This window comes from Panthera tigris, chromosome E3, assembly GCF_018350195.1.
Source record: "Panthera tigris isolate Pti1 chromosome E3, P.tigris_Pti1_mat1.1, whole genome shotgun sequence".
Lineage (NCBI taxonomy): Eukaryota > Metazoa > Chordata > Mammalia > Carnivora > Felidae > Panthera > Panthera tigris.
The window spans coordinates 40,300,888-40,315,410 of NC_056675.1; the positions used below are offsets into that span (position 1 = coordinate 40,300,888).

At 62.3% G+C, this 14,523-nt stretch overlaps 1 protein-coding gene and 1 pseudogene across 1 annotated transcript; both read left to right on the top strand.

Annotated features, from left to right (window-relative positions):
* The first annotated feature begins 6,575 nt into the window (after positions 1 to 6,575).
* On the top strand, positions 6,576 to 9,057 carry LOC102950664 (annotated as a pseudogene).
* Positions 9,058 to 12,110: 3,053 nt separating this feature from the next.
* LOC122234632 (serine protease 29-like) lies at positions 12,111 to 14,235 on the top strand. The gene is made up of 6 exons (XM_042971833.1): positions 12,111 to 12,189; positions 12,279 to 12,339; positions 12,522 to 12,702; positions 12,826 to 13,091; positions 13,576 to 13,742; positions 13,819 to 14,235. Exons 2-6 carry the CDS (start codon positions 12,279 to 12,281, stop codon positions 13,981 to 13,983), a joined length of 840 nt encoding a protein of 279 aa, XP_042827767.1. The 5' UTR covers positions 12,111 to 12,189; the 3' UTR covers positions 13,984 to 14,235.
* The last annotated feature ends 288 nt before the right edge of the window (positions 14,236 to 14,523 follow it).

The window sequence follows — 14,523 nt, forward strand, 5'->3', positions numbered from 1 at the left end:
TGCACCCTGTCTGCCAGTGTGGGGCCCGGGAGCCCGCCGGCCATGTGGGGCCACGTACGCATCACTAAGAGTGAATTACGTGAAAACTCACATCCTCAGTCTCACTATGTCATAGTGGGCACAGAGACACAGTCCATTGTTGTGGAAAGTTCCAGTGATCAATGCTGTTCGAATTTCAGAAAGTTGACTGTGGCCAACAGGATCCATAGGTGGAGGCGGGACGAGAGCTCACCTCTCTGGCTGGGTTCCTGCCCGGTTCCTGACAGTGCAGCTCCTTCCCTGTCCCAGTCTCTCTGCTCTGTCCTCCTTCCAACATCTGACTCCTCTGCTCCCCCCACCCCCACAGGGTCCTCAGTCCCTTCCACCCTGGTGGGTGCTGCTTCTTCCTCCATTACACCAAGAAGAAGAGAAATGGAAACTTCTCTGAGTGAGGGTGTGGTTAGGAACAGAAGGGTCCGGGGCCAAGTCTCAGTTTTGTTTCGTTAAACTGTTAGCAAAGCAAGACAGAACGTGACCAATGACTTCTTGGGTGTGGGTACGGCTGGGGCGGCCCAGTGGCCCTGGGACTTCCTGATGGCTCCATCTGCTCTGGGGCTTGGGTTGGAGAGGTTGTTGCTCCATGCCAAAAAGTGGTGGGGTGGTGGGGGTAGTGGGGGTAGAAGGATGGATGGACTGGCAAGAGGGAGGGAGGATGTTCTCAGCGATACTCCACTCTTGGGCCGCTGTTCTCAGCCCACCCTCTGCTAGAAGGCCAGCCTCATCTCAAAATTCCAACCATCTATCATCCATCCACCTACCCACTCATCCATCCTTCCATCCTCTCATCCATCCACTCATCTATCTACTCATCCATTCATCCAACCATCCTTCCATCCATTCATCTATCCACTCATCCATCCATCCATCCATCCATCCACCCACTCATCCATCCTTCCATCCTCTCATCCATCCACTCATCTATCCACTCATCCATTCATCCAACCATCCTTCCATCCACTCATCTATCCACTCATCCATCCATCCATCCATCCATCCATCCATCCATCCACCCACTCATCCATCCTTCCATCCTCTTATCCATCCACTCATCTATCCACTCATCTATCCATTCAACCATCCATCCATCCTTCCATCCACTCATCCTTGCATCCACTCATCAATCCACCCACTCATCTACCCACCCACTCACTCATCCATGCATCCATCCATGCATCTATCCATGCATCCATCCATGCATCCATCCATCCATCCATCCACTCATCCATGCATCCATCTATCCATGCATCCATCTATCCATCCGCCCATCCACCCACCCACTCACTTATCCATCCTGGAATGCTATATGGCAGATCCTGGACTGGATATGGAAAATCCAGATATGAATAGAACATGACATCTGCCTTCCTCAGTCTTTGAGTCTGGCAGGAGACCACCTTTTAAGCAAATAATGAGTACAGGGTGCTGCATATAAGTGACACCCCAGAGGAAGATATGGTGGCCATGCTAAGGAGAACCTGAGCAAGCCTTCCGCAGGTGTTGCTTGCGGAACAACAAGGAGGAGATGCTTGACTGGCTCTCCAAGGACAGGAAGGGTGTCCCTTGGTGGACATGGTAAGGAAGGCTCCCTCAGGCAAACGCAGGAGGGCAGGGACCGGTCCGGGTCACCGGCAGGTGCGCACCTGGGGCGTCAGCTTGAGGCAGCATCCGTGAGGCACGTGGGTTGAGGGAAAGTAGGTGCTGAGAAAGAAATGCCAGGAATTTTGGTGGAGCCTATTTGTGGATGTATTTTCACCCGAACGCCATTTCAAAGTGACCCCGAGAGCCTTGTCAGGTGCATGTGACTACGCCTCCCTGGTCCCCACCCTGACTTGTGAGGACGATCCCTCTCGGGATCCCTCTCGAGAGTGTGACCCCTCTCGGGCTGCCTGCCAGGGGGCATGGGGGGGTTTGGCACCGCAGCGTGGGATGGGTGCCTGAGCCCACCTGGGACCTGGAGCGGAGCCAAGAGGCTGCCGGGGGCGTGGGGAAGGCCACCAGCACTGTCCGCTTACTACTGTCCTGTCACCCAGCCCTCTGCCCTGGGCATCGAGGTGCCGGCCTGTGACCCCGGGCCTGTGCGGGGCTCTACTGTGACCGTCACTGCCCGCAGCCCAGCTGCCTTTGGGCCCCTCGGCCGTGTCTCCCCCCCTGCCCGCTCCGTAGCCCGCACTGTTCCTCCTCCTGGAGCCCCGGGCGCCTCCACCAGGTTCGCAGCCGTGACTGGCAAGTGCCTGTGCTCGCCGGCATCAGCCTGGTGGGCACCTGGGGCTTCGTGTGGAACGGGCTGCCCAGCAGTGGGAGGGCCGAGCCGCCTGTCCGGGGGGGCACCTCCCAATGTCTCGTTCAGTTTCCAGAGAAGAAACCTTCAGGTGCTCCCCCTGGCTTCAGGACAGGGCCGGGGACAGGAGGCTGGTGTCCCTGCCCCAGGGGCCTCCCAGGACTGCCCTCTGCAGGTGCGTATCCCTGGGGTGCTGGGCCGGGGAGGGCCCCAGGCCTCCGTCAGCGCCCTCAGGAAACGCCGAGCTTCGGTTCTGCTCTCTGAGCTCATTTCGCTCGCCTTATGTTAGAAAACAGGAACAGACCGGGTTGTCATCTTAGACGCATTTGTCCTTATATCAAGGGACAGACACAATTGGAAATTTAAAAATACACTTCCAAAGAGCTCTCGGGTCAAAGAAATGTCCGAACGGAGAGTACAAGCTGTTCAAGACCAACAAGAGGAAAATGCCGCCTGCCGATGTCTCGGGGATAGACGCGGAGCGTGTCTGCGGGACAAGAGCGAGCCAGTCCCGAGTTTGGGGAAAACGGGACAATCCAGAATGCCACGTTCACGTGAGGAAGTAAAACAACAGCTGACGTAGCCCAAAGAAAACATAAACGATACAATAAAGGACAATGTAACTAAAAGAAGTGATTCAGAATAAGTAAAAGAGGGGCTTCTGGGGGGGGGACTCAGTCCATTAAGCTTCTGACTTCAGCTCCGCTCATGACCTCACAGTTCGTGGGTTCGAGCCCTGCATCAGGCTCTGTGCCAACAGCTCAGAACCTGGAGCCTGCTTTGAATTCTGTGTCTCCCTCTCTCTCTGTTCCTCCCCTGCTCTTTCTCTCTCGTAAAAATAAATAAAAACTAAAAAAAAAAAAAAAAAAAAAAAGAGAGAGAGAGAGAGAGAGAGAGAGCCTGAACAGAACTGTAATCGTTGACGCATTTCACGTGGGCAGTTGAAAATCGACCCAGACACAAAGTACAAATTAAAACACCAGCCTTGCATGGTTTCTCGAGAGAATTACACTAAATCTTGTAGGACCAGATGGTCCCCACTGAACACACCCTTCCAGGGAACAGAAGAAGGAGGAAAGAACAGAGCTGGGTACATAGAATAAAGGAGATTTCCGGGCCAAGTTCAATTATGAACATCGATTCAAAATCCAAAATAGAACATCATCATCTGATGCCAACGGTGTATTTTAAAAACTGCGATTAAAACCGATGAGCATCTGAACCTGGATGGTTTAACACCTGAAAAATCTACCGGCGCAATTTTACCACATTAACCGAGTAGAGATAGATGAACGGCCTTGTCAACGCTACAGATAAGGAAAACGCATATGATTCTCTTGGTTGAGAAATTCAACCACCCTTCGTGATAAAACTCTTACCAAACTTGGGCCAAGGGGGACTCTGTCCATCCGATAAGGGGGAATCTCGCCAGCGGTAATAACCATCGCTGCGGGTGCGTGGGCTCCTTGGGAGCATCCGGGGGTCACCTGCAACTGGGCCCCACGTGCAGAGGGCAGGGAGAGACTGGAGGAGGCAGGCCACTCCAGCCGGGCGGGTGGCGGGGTCAACAAGCAGACGGGCCTTACCTACAAGACGTGTCCTGGGCTGCGGCACCCGCCCGCCAGAGCTTAAAGGCTGATGTCGGGCTCAGCCGTGTACCCTGTGCAGGTGTTTAAAGTATCACATCACTACCTCGGAGCAGCCCCTGGGAGTGACGAGGCAAGTGGAACCCACATTCCGAGGACAGGGGAGGGGGCGAGGAGCCTCCCGCCGCCCAGATCCAGCCGTGTCCCTGGCTTCCGTGGTTCCGAGGGGCTCGCTGGGGGAACGCGCCGCCCGCCGCCCGCCTCACCGTCTCTGCCCCTCTGTGCCCTGGCGTTGGGTCCGGGAGAATGAGGGAGACAGGCGGTGGCCACCCTCTCACGGGCACCAGCAGGACGCACGCCCACAACCGTCGACCGTTAACTCGAGGTCCCTCCCGGCGGGAGACGTGTGGGCGCCTCACCTCGCCCGCAGCCCCCTGCCCCCCGCCCAGTTCCAGGGTCCCTTCTGGCTGGAAATTCATTTTCGGTGGGGAGCGCACCTGCTGGCCGCACACACTTAATGTGAACAAACAGGAAGCGTTGCTGGTGTTGGCCTCAGAGCCTGTGCCACTTTCCCGGGGCCGCAGCTCAGAGCGCGCTCACGTGGCAGGTGACCCTCTGGAGGTCTGGGGCCAGAAGTGGAACTGCCCCGAGCGTGGCAGGAAGGCTCCCTCCTGGGCATCTGGGGCTCGTGGCCACCACCCTCCAGCCCTGTCTCCACTGTCGCCGGGCGCCTCCTCTCCCGCGCCCCCTGTCCCAAACCTCCCCCCTCCCTTGTCCTTTCCGGCCGCCGGTCACAGGATGTAGGGTCCACCCTGAATCCAAGATGATCTCACCTCAAGATCCTCAGTTCAGTTACGTCTGCAAAGACTCAGCTTCCAGTGAGGTCACGTTCACAGGTACCCAGGGTTAGGATGTGAACACTATTCAACCCACCATCCTGCCACATGGCCCCAGGTTTATTTCTCTTTCTCCTCCAGTCGTACGTCCTGTGGGAGCCCTTCCGGCCAGGACGCTGAGCTGGCCAACTTCCCCAGCCCGGTCTGGGTGACAATGCCCAATTTCCTCAGACCTCACCCCGACTCCAGGTAGGCACAGAGTAAAGACAAAAGACGGATCTAGGCTTCTCCCATCCCGTGAGGACCAATATCACAGCCTCTGCACAGGACCAGCTCAGGCCACCCCTTCCCGGAACTCACCTGCACCCGGGGCTCCTCCTGCCGTCCCAGGCGTCCAGGCTTCCGGGCTTCCAGGTGCCCAGGTGTCCGGGAGTCCCAGGCATCCAGGAGGCCACAGGCCCCGTGTCTGGTGACCATAGCCCATGGCCGCTCCCGGTGGACTGTGTTCCCGCATCTTGCTCTCTGCACACGCGTGGCCTTTATCCTGATTGGCTGCTGCCGCGCCTTCCCGGAGGGCAGCAGGTCTGGTCCGGAGTCTCAGGGCACGTTCTGCGCCCCAGCCTGATAACACTGCACGCTCCGCACCGCCTCCTCCTGTGGCCACGGCCCCAGGGGTCTGTGAGAACCAAGCCTCCAGGCCTGTTTTCCCCGTGTGCCCCCCTGAGGTTTCTCTCGTCGGGGCACAGGGGCTCCTGTAGCCGCGCGTCCAGCCTCCCTGCCTGCCTCCTCCCCCACGGGACCCTGTGCCCGCGGGAGGATCTGCGGGGAGCACCGCCGGGGCTTCCCAGGGAGACCCGCTCCTCAGGGAGAGGCTCACACACACGCATGTTAGCACACGCTCCTGCACGCATGCGCGCACACAAACACACGCACGCTCGCGCACGCAGGCACGCTCACACGCGCGCGCGCACGTCCGTGCGAGCGCGCACACACGCTCGCGCACGCAGGCACGCGCGCACGCGCTCACATGCACGCACGCTCACACATGCGCGCACGCGTGCTCACACACGTTAACACACACACGCTCACACACATACACATACAGGCCCGCACACACACACACACACACACACACACACACTACAATCCCCATGGAAAGTAAGACTCCTGTTCCAGAGAGATGTCCTAGCCTCCCTCCCTGCGGCGACCTGAACCCCAGGTGTGGCTGGGCAGCAAGGGGGGCACGGGCGGTGGGGTCTGTCTTCGGGAGATGCAGTCCCCAGCTGTCTGCGATCCCACCGCCATCCCCACTCTCCCTGCCTGAAGCCGCAGTTTGGTGGACAGTGAGAAGGGGTCCCTGGCCCCGGGGTAGGACTGTTTTCCGGTGGGTGACCCGGCTGGGCCCTGAGCTGCTGTGATGGCCGCTGGGCCGCCGCTTCTGCGCCCGCCGAGGACACCTGAGTGCCAGGCCTCCGGGACTGGCCACCAGCATGGCCGAGCCTGGGCCACGGCCACATCCACCTGGACATGGGGCACGAGGGCTGATGGCCCTGCGCCTCGGGGGGCGTCGTGGGGTCTGGGCCTCCGCGCCGGAAAAGCCCCCTAGTCTGACACCTAAAAATGTCACCAGACTCGTGCAACGGCCCGGGTGAGACGTGCAGGCATGGCAGTCGCCCAGTTGGTCTCTCCCAGGAGCTGCGCAGGCCCAGCGGGGGGGGGATGCAGGGGGCGAGAGGTGGGGATGGGGCCCCGCCTACCACCTGAGGTGGTGGGGTGTGTCTGACCAGACCCCACCCACTTCCTTCCAAAGGAAGATAAAGGGACTCCCAGGGAGGGCTGGGGAGGAGGGCTTTGCGACCATCCATCCAGGTGAGGAGGCTGAGGTCGGACACTCCGGGCTGGCTTTCCAGACCCAGACCCTGGGGGCTGGCCCTGGTCATCTCACGCGGGCCCTCCCCTCCTTCCCCTGCAGATGCTGTGGCTGCTGTTCCTGTCCCTCCCCTGCCTGGGGGCCTCTGTGCCCGAAATCCCAGGTGAGTCCTAACCCGGCACAGTGCCCTCCCCGCCCCGGCCCCCAGCCCTGCGCCCCAGCCCGCCAACCCTCTGACCTATGTGAAGACGGCCCAGAAGTCACCTGGGGTCTGTGGGACCACGCAGCCGCATCCCCGACCCCTGCCCATTGTTCCCCCAGCGCCTGCCCCCGAGAGGGAGTTGGTGGGCATCGTGGGGGGTCACAGTGCCCCCCAGGGGAAGTGGCCGTGGCAGGTCAGCCTGAGAGTCTATGTTTACCGCTGGGCCTCCTGGGTGCACATCTGCGGGGGCTCCCTCGTCCACCCCCAGTGGGTGCTGACCGCGGCCCACTGCATCGACCGGTGAGTCCCGCTGCGGGCCCAACCCCCCCACACTGGATGGGGGGCGGGGGAAGGGGGCCGACGCAGGGACTGGGGCTCCCTCAGGGTCATGCCCCTGACCAAGCGGGGCCTGGGGTCCGCCTCCCCCAGGAAAGACGCCGACCCGTCAGCCTACCGGATCCACGCCGGCAACGTGTATCTGTACGGGGGCAGGACGCTGTTGAACGTGAGCCGCGTCATCGTCCACCCCGACTACATCACTGCCTTTCTGGGGTTTGACCTGGCCCTGCTGAAGCTGGCCACCCCCGTGAGAATGTCCAGCAGGACTCGGCCGGTCACCCTGCCCCTGCAGAGCCTGGATTTCAGCCCAGAGGACGAGTGTTGGCTGACAGGCTGGGGCAGGGGCTTCTACTTCGGTGAGAATGCCTGGGGGGAGGGGAGCCGGCAAGTTCCAGATCTTTCCTGCCGTCTGGGTCTGGGTTGGGCTGCGGGTGGGGGGGAAGGTTCAGGAGTCAGGAATACACGGGGAAGAAGGAAACTCCCTTTCCAGCCACCTGTCTCCCAGGTGCGGGCGGGCATGTGGCCACGTGGGCCCTGTGACTTTGGTTTTGTGTGAAGGAACCGGGCCTGACGGGTCAAAGAATCTGCCGGATGCAACAGTGAGCCCAGGGCGCCCGGACCCAAACCTGCTCCTCTCAGACTCCCGTGGTTTTCAGACAGCGGAATGACGTTGGAGGTGTGGGTCCGCGATAACGAAGGACCCGGGTGCCTGGCGTATTGGTGTCCCGGGGCCACTGTATAAAGGACCGCACACAGGGGGACTTCAAATGACAGAAATTTATTCTCTCACAGTCTGGGGGCTAGAGTCCAAAATGGAACTGTTGGCAGGGATGGTTCCTTCCAGAAGCCTTAGCAGGGGAGCCCTCCTTGCCTCCCCCTGCTTCCGGCTCATCCTCAGCTGTGCCCCCCCCCCCCCCCCCCCCCCCCCCCCCCCCCCCGGTCTCTTCACCCGCCTTCTCTGAGGCTCAAATCCCCCTGCCTGTCCTTGCGTGGGGACGCCAGCCACTGGACTTAGGGCCCACCCTGCATCCAGTGCGACCTCATTTCCGCTTGATTACGTCCGCAAAGACTATTCCCACGTAAGGTCAAATTCTGAAGGTCGGGGTGAGCGTGAGTTTTTGGGGGACACTCTTCAACCTACTGTGTGTTTATGGAATCTGAGCCCATTCGTGACAGCGGGAGGAGTCGGCAGAAGTGGCCCGGGCCCACAGTCTGGGGCTCCTCTCTGCGTCCAGCCCTGGCGGTGTGGGCAGCGCCGACTGGTCTGTGGCAATGACGGGGAGGGTGGGGGGTGGGGGAAGAGGGGACAGCCGCCTCCGCGCCTCCATTTCCCGACTCCTCCTTTCCACCCCAGAGCCGCTGAGCCCCCCCTACCGCCTGCAGCAGGTGCAAATCCCACTGGAAGAGGAGGGGGCCTGTGAGCAAGGTTACCGGAGGTTCCTGCACACCAGAGCCAATGGCAAGGTCATCCCGGAGGACATGCTGTGTGCCGGCACTCAGGGCCGCGGTCCCTGCATGGTGAGGCGCTCAGGCCGCGGGTCTCCTCCCGGCCTCACCTCGCCCCCGCCCCCACGACGTGCCGCGTGACCGCCCCCTCTCCTCGCAGGGGGACTCCGGGGGCCCCCTGGTCTGCAAGAAGAAAGGCACGTGGGTCCAGGTGGGCGTGGTCAGCTGGGCATCGGCTGCTCCATGTACGAGCTGCCCGCCGTCTTCACAAACGTCCAGAGCCACGTGGACTGGATCCGACGGCAGCTGCGGAGGCGCCGGTGAGCCCAGGCTGCAGGTCGACGCAGGACGGCGCTTCTTCCGCCGCGTCACCTCCCCAGAGCGAGCCTTCCGCGCCACTCCCCTCCCCTCCCTGCGGCTTCAGCCCTCCCCTCTCCTGCCCCTCCCTCGGCCCCATCCTTCCCCACCAGTGGGGACCGGCAGGGTGGAGGCCCCGACGGGGCTGGTGTGCTTGTCTCATTAAACTGTCTCGGTAAACAGGCTGGTGGTCGAGTGGTCTTTGAGGTGGGTGTGGCTGCAGAGCTGGGGGGCCCGGCCGTCCTGTCTGGGATCCCAGAGTGCTGGCGGGGGCTCGGGCAGGCGGAGGATGGGGGTCCGAGACTCTCCCCCAACCCCGGGCGGCCATCCCCTGTGCCATCCTGTCCGCAGCGCACTCCGTCCTAAAGGAGGGTGTTTGCGAGTCTGCAGAGGGCGGAATCATCCTTGGGATCTCATTCATTCATCCCAGCAATGTCGGGGAGGGGGGGCACCGCCCGGGGTTACAGGGGAACCGACCTTGCCTTCCTCCACCTTGGGGTCCGGAGGGGGGTAGATGTGCAGCAAGGACTTGAAATGCAGCAAGGAGGGCCACATGGCCACATAAAGATGCCCGGCGGTGACAGACTTGGGGACACGACAGCGCACGCGTGGGGGGAGGGTTGGGGCCGCAGTCACTGGAGACTCCGGACAAGAGCTGGCACTCGCCAACTCGTCATTGTTGTCACAGCAAACGATTGGAAGCCACCTAAATGTCCACGGAGAATTGTTTCCGTAAGTTACCCTAGACCCACACAGCCAAGGGTGGCGGATCATGAAAAATGATGTCTTTGTCTCCAGATGGGCGGGGCTGAAGGGGACGCCTGCCCAGCGGGATCCTGGTGGCCCCTCTGGCCGACACGCGCCCGTGTGTGGGAGTGACCGTGGGCGCGTGGGCGGCCACAGTGGCCACTGTGAGCAGGAGGTCAGCCAGGCTGTCTACTTTCCGATGATTTTTTGTAGCCTGCGTCTTTTACATTATTTTCGTAATTAAAAACAAAGGTACTCTCATGTTGGAGGAAAATGAAGCTTCCTTGTTTTTAGAAGCCACGTCAAAGTGGGTTTTAGGCTCCTATAGCTGGTGGCATGTCGAGGGGTCCATCAAAATTGCCCTGGGCAACCGTCTTCCCATCCTGGAAGGGCAGGGTCCTCGTCACGAGGGACGCCGGGCTTCGCTGCGTGAGGCCGGATTTGATCCCCGAAGCGACACTCTCAGTGAGGGCTCCCGGAACAGGCGCGAGGGCCTCCAGGTCTCACCAAAGCCGGGTCACTCGTGTTCGTTGCTACTCTCCACCAGTTTGTGCCCAAGCACCGGCCCGCCAGCGGGGCCGCGGAAGAAACGTGGCGCTGAAGGGCCTTCCCCCTCCAGGTTCTCTCTGAGACGCCGGTGCCCATGCCAGGACCCTCTGCCCGGTCTTTTGCCCAACGAGGGGCTTTTGCAATCAGTCTGGGCAGCCACATCCTTTACCCCACGATATCCCTGAACCAGGCGTCTTGTCCACGGTCCTGGACTCGACCTTGTGGCCTCGGTGTTGACGGTTACGCGGCCCCTGGCCGCGCAGCCCCCCATCCTTCCTCTGCTTCCATCGCTGAGCCTTCTCTTGGTGGTCTGGTCCCGACCGTATCAAAGCGACCAGGTGTCCCACCCCCACGGCCTGGTCGCTTAGCTGCCGGAGCCAGGATGGCCAAGGGACAGTGGGCTGAGGCCCGTCTCCTGGAGATGAGGGGCCCGGTCCTCACGACTGGCGCAGAAAGCCACAAGGTTGGCGCTCGTTCGCGGCCCGGGGGTCACCCCTCATGCTGTGGTGGGTGTCCCCGGGGTGGGCACTGGGCCAGAGGCAGGAGGGTGTGAGGAGGGGCAGTCCTGTCCCCTCGAGAGCACCCTCCTTCCAGGCCTCCCTTGCCGGCCGATTTCCCTCTGGGACCCATGTTCTCCCTCTCCTCTGCCCAGACGCTGGAGGCCACGCTTTCTCCGACGGGCTCTGGGTGGCCGGCCTCGGGGGCTGGGCTGCTCGGACTCCTGTTCGCTCACATCCAGCCGTGCTTAGTGTGGGGCTATCCAGGATGGCGGACCCAGACTTCCCCACCCCAGCATGCCTCCTGGGGTCCCCTGGGCTCACTGTGTGCACTCCGTTGCCCTGTGCCCACGTGCCCTGGACAAGCAGGTCTGGGCTGGGCCCCCCGGCTCAGGGCTGCTATCGTGGACCTCTTACCTTCTGTCCCCACTTGGAGGTGGCTCCAGGTCAAGGTGTGCCACCTTCCTGGTCACCACCCCAAGGTTCCTGGGGCACGAGTCACCGTCACCACCGACCATAGAGGCTCTTCTGAGCTTGGAGCTCAGGGTCCAGGAGCTCTGACAAGGGCTGAGGAAGGAGAGACACCGCTTACTCCCGATGAGGAAGGGGGGCCGAGGGGCAGGGGCTGTGAAGCCGGGTAAGTCCACTCAGGATGGGGCGGAAGCCAGGGGACAGGGGCACTGCGCCACGTGCGGGGGTCCAGCAGGGGCCCTGATGGCCGGGCCAACGTGGGGGAAGAGACGTGACTGCACTGGCCGGAAGCGGGGCAGGGTGGGTGGACAGCGCCCCGGGCCAGGCCTGCCATGGGCTCTGCGGCCTCTGCTGCTCAGACGTGTCGTGAGAAGCGCATTCAGCCAGGGGTGGGCGGCCAGGGTGGGAGTCTGGCCTCCCGGGTGTGTGATGGGGAACCAGCTCCCCACCCCACTGAATACACTCTCCTGATGCTCGGCGGCCTTCTCAGAGGAGCAAAGGCCTCCCTCCTTCTGGAAGCGCCCAAAGTAGGAACGGTGGCCAGGGCGGGGGCGTCCTGGGCCCTGGGAGTCCGCCCGCCCTGGGGGAGAAGGTCTGCCCGCTGCGTCACCACATGCCTGAGGCCTGGGGACCCGTGCTCCGAGCTGGGTGTGACGAGGGGTGCCTCCCCGGCCTCCAGGGAGGCAGGAGCCTGCCTTGGGGCGTGCGGGGATCTTTCTCTTTTGGAGACACTGGTGGGGGCCAGTCCGTGTGGCTGAGGGCGGCCGAGTCTCAGGTGGGGCGTGGGCCGGAGACGGCGTATCCAGGTGGCAGCCGCCCCCGGCCTCAGCCTGACACCCGGCTGCCTTTCTTCCCCAACCTCCACCCACCCCGCAAATGGAGCACTGCCCAAGTCGCCCGCCCACTTCCTGTGGCCAAAAGATAAAGGACCTTGGGGGCCCCCCAGAGCAGAGATCCGTGGAGCCTGGCAAGGTAGGGGCGCTGTCCCCACTCACACAGCTGCAGAGGCCCCTGGCCCCCTCCGGCCCTGAGCTGTCCCTCCGTGCCCTCTCTCTTCGCAGATGCTGTGGCTGTTGCTTCTGACCCCCTTCTTCTCGGGGACCTACGTCGTGGGGAGCCCAGGTGAGTCCTGACCCCATGGGGGTCCTCCCTTCCCAGAGGCTCCTGTAACCTTGTCTCCAGTTCCAGTCACTGGGGGGTCTTGGGGCTGCCTGTCTGTGCCCTCGGGGGAGGCCTAGGTAGGGACGGGGCTCGGCCCCGGGCCCCGAGGCCCGGCCTCCCTCCCCCCTCATGTTGCTTCCCAGCCTCCTTCCCTGGAAACGAGCTGGTGGGAATCGTCGGGGGCCACAATGCCCCCCAGGGGAAGTGGCCATGGCAGGTCAGCCTGAAAATCTACGATTATGACTGGGCCTCCTGGGTGCACATCTGCGGGGGCTCCCTCATCCACCCCCAGTGGGTGCTGACCGCTGCCCACTGCATCGACCGGTGAGTTCCGCTCGCTGCCATCCACCTCTGGGTGAATCAGGAGGTGTGGGAATCCGGGCTCCAGGCGGGGCAGAGGGGGCCGCCCTCGAAGGACCCGCCTCCGTGGCTTCTTTGCAACCCCAGGAAGGACGCCGACCCAGCAGCCTACCGCATCCATGCCGGGGACGTGTACCTCTACGGGGGGAGGACGCTGCTGAATGTGACCCGCGTCATCGTCCACCCCGACTACATCAACGCCCAACTGGGTGCGGACGTGGCCCTGCTCCAGCTGTCACACTCTATGAGATGCACGGCTAACGTCAGGCCTGTCAAGCTCCCGTCGGCCCTGCTTGAAGTCACCCCAGAGGACGAGTGCTGGGTGACCGGCTGGGGCACTGTCATGGTGCACCGTGTGTACGGGGTGGGGGTTGGGAGGGGTTCGGGGCCGCGCGAGGCATTTCCTGACCTTGCCACACGGAGAAGTCCTGGCGGGTGGGCGTCTGCAGGTTCTGGAAAGGAATCGCCTTCCGACACCCTCCCCCACCCACCCCGTGTGCGCCCCAATCGGGAGATCCGACCCCAGAGGCTGGAGGGTCCCTGAAGCACAACTGAGCTCGGGACCCAACACTGTGACGAGGAAATTCATATACTTAGTTTTTTTTCCAACTTATAGGAAGATATTGGGGGGGCGGGCAGAAACCCTCACCCCCCCCCCCATTTTCTTTCCGGTCCTTCCAACTAAAGGCAGAATCCACCTTCCGGGTCTTAGGAATTTAGAGGGAGATGGGAACCCTGCACCCTGGGGTCCCCACGGTAGCGATACAGGCGGGAATGCAGGCTCGCGGCCGACAGCGGGGGGCCACGCTCCAGCCTCCGGTCACGTCTCTCCCCCAGAGTTGCTGCCTCCGCCCTACCGTCTGCAGCAGGTGGCGGTGAGCGTGGTGGAGAACGCCGTCTGTGACCAGCAGTACCATGACGCCACCAGGTACCGCTTGGCGGGCAGGAAGATCATCCAGGACGACATGCTGTGTGCGGGGACCGAGGGCCGGGACTCCTGCCAGGTGAGTCCCAGCCCATCCCGGCCCCCACCCCGTGCTGGAGGCCAGCCGGGGCTCAGTGCTCTCTCTCCTTCCTCAGGGCGATTCCGGAGGCCCTCTGGTGTGCAAGATGACGGGTGCTTGGCACTTGGTGGGAGTGGTCAGCTGGGGCGAAAGCTGTGCCCTGAGAAACCGTCCCGGGGTCTACGCTCGCGTCCAGACGTACGTGCCCTGGATCACGCGGCAAATCGGGAGGGGCCTCTGACCAGGGCCTGCTGGCTGTCCGCCAGGCTGGGCCCGGAGGAGCGACGCCTTCCTCCCCCCAGAGCCTGCTGCTTTAGCCTCTGCGCCCCCGTCCCTGGCCTGGGCTCCGCCTTCGCTTCTGGCCTCCTCAGTGTCCGGGACTTCCCTGACTGCTGGGGAAGGAGCAAGAAGATGCCAGGGGGCGGGCGGGAAGTCCCTGGGGCCCAGGGTGCCTCGCTGTGCTGTCTGTCAAATTAAAGAGCTTGAGGAATGACCAGAGTGCGGTCAGTCCCTGTGGAGTGGGCTCTCCGTGGGAGCGTGTCGGCCAGCCCCGAGGTACAGGGGGCCTCGCTGGGGCTGGTGTCCTACCAGGCTTGGCAAGGGAGAGTGAGGATCTCAGGGTTGGCTCCACTCTGCGGCCACAGCCGCCAGCTCTGTCCTGCACCGGAGGCCACCACGTGGTTCCAACCTTGCATCCATTCCTCCTTCCATCCCCCATCTTTCCAACCATCCATCTGTCCATCCCACTTCTCTCGTAAGGCAAGGTCTGTTCTGGGAATTA

Bases quoted from the DNA above. Each gene is read 5' to 3' on its own strand.
- LOC122234632 (XM_042971833.1), top strand. From the start codon at position 12,279: ATGCTGTGGCTGTTGCTTCTGACCCCCTTCTTCTCGGGGACCTACGTC. The intron at 12,703-12,825 runs GTGAGTTCCGCT...TTGCAACCCCAG, and splicing joins GCTGCCCACTGCATCGACCG to GAAGGACGCCGACCCAGCAG. The intron at 13,743-13,818 runs GTGAGTCCCAGC...CTCCTTCCTCAG, and splicing joins AGGGCCGGGACTCCTGCCAG to GGCGATTCCGGAGGCCCTCT.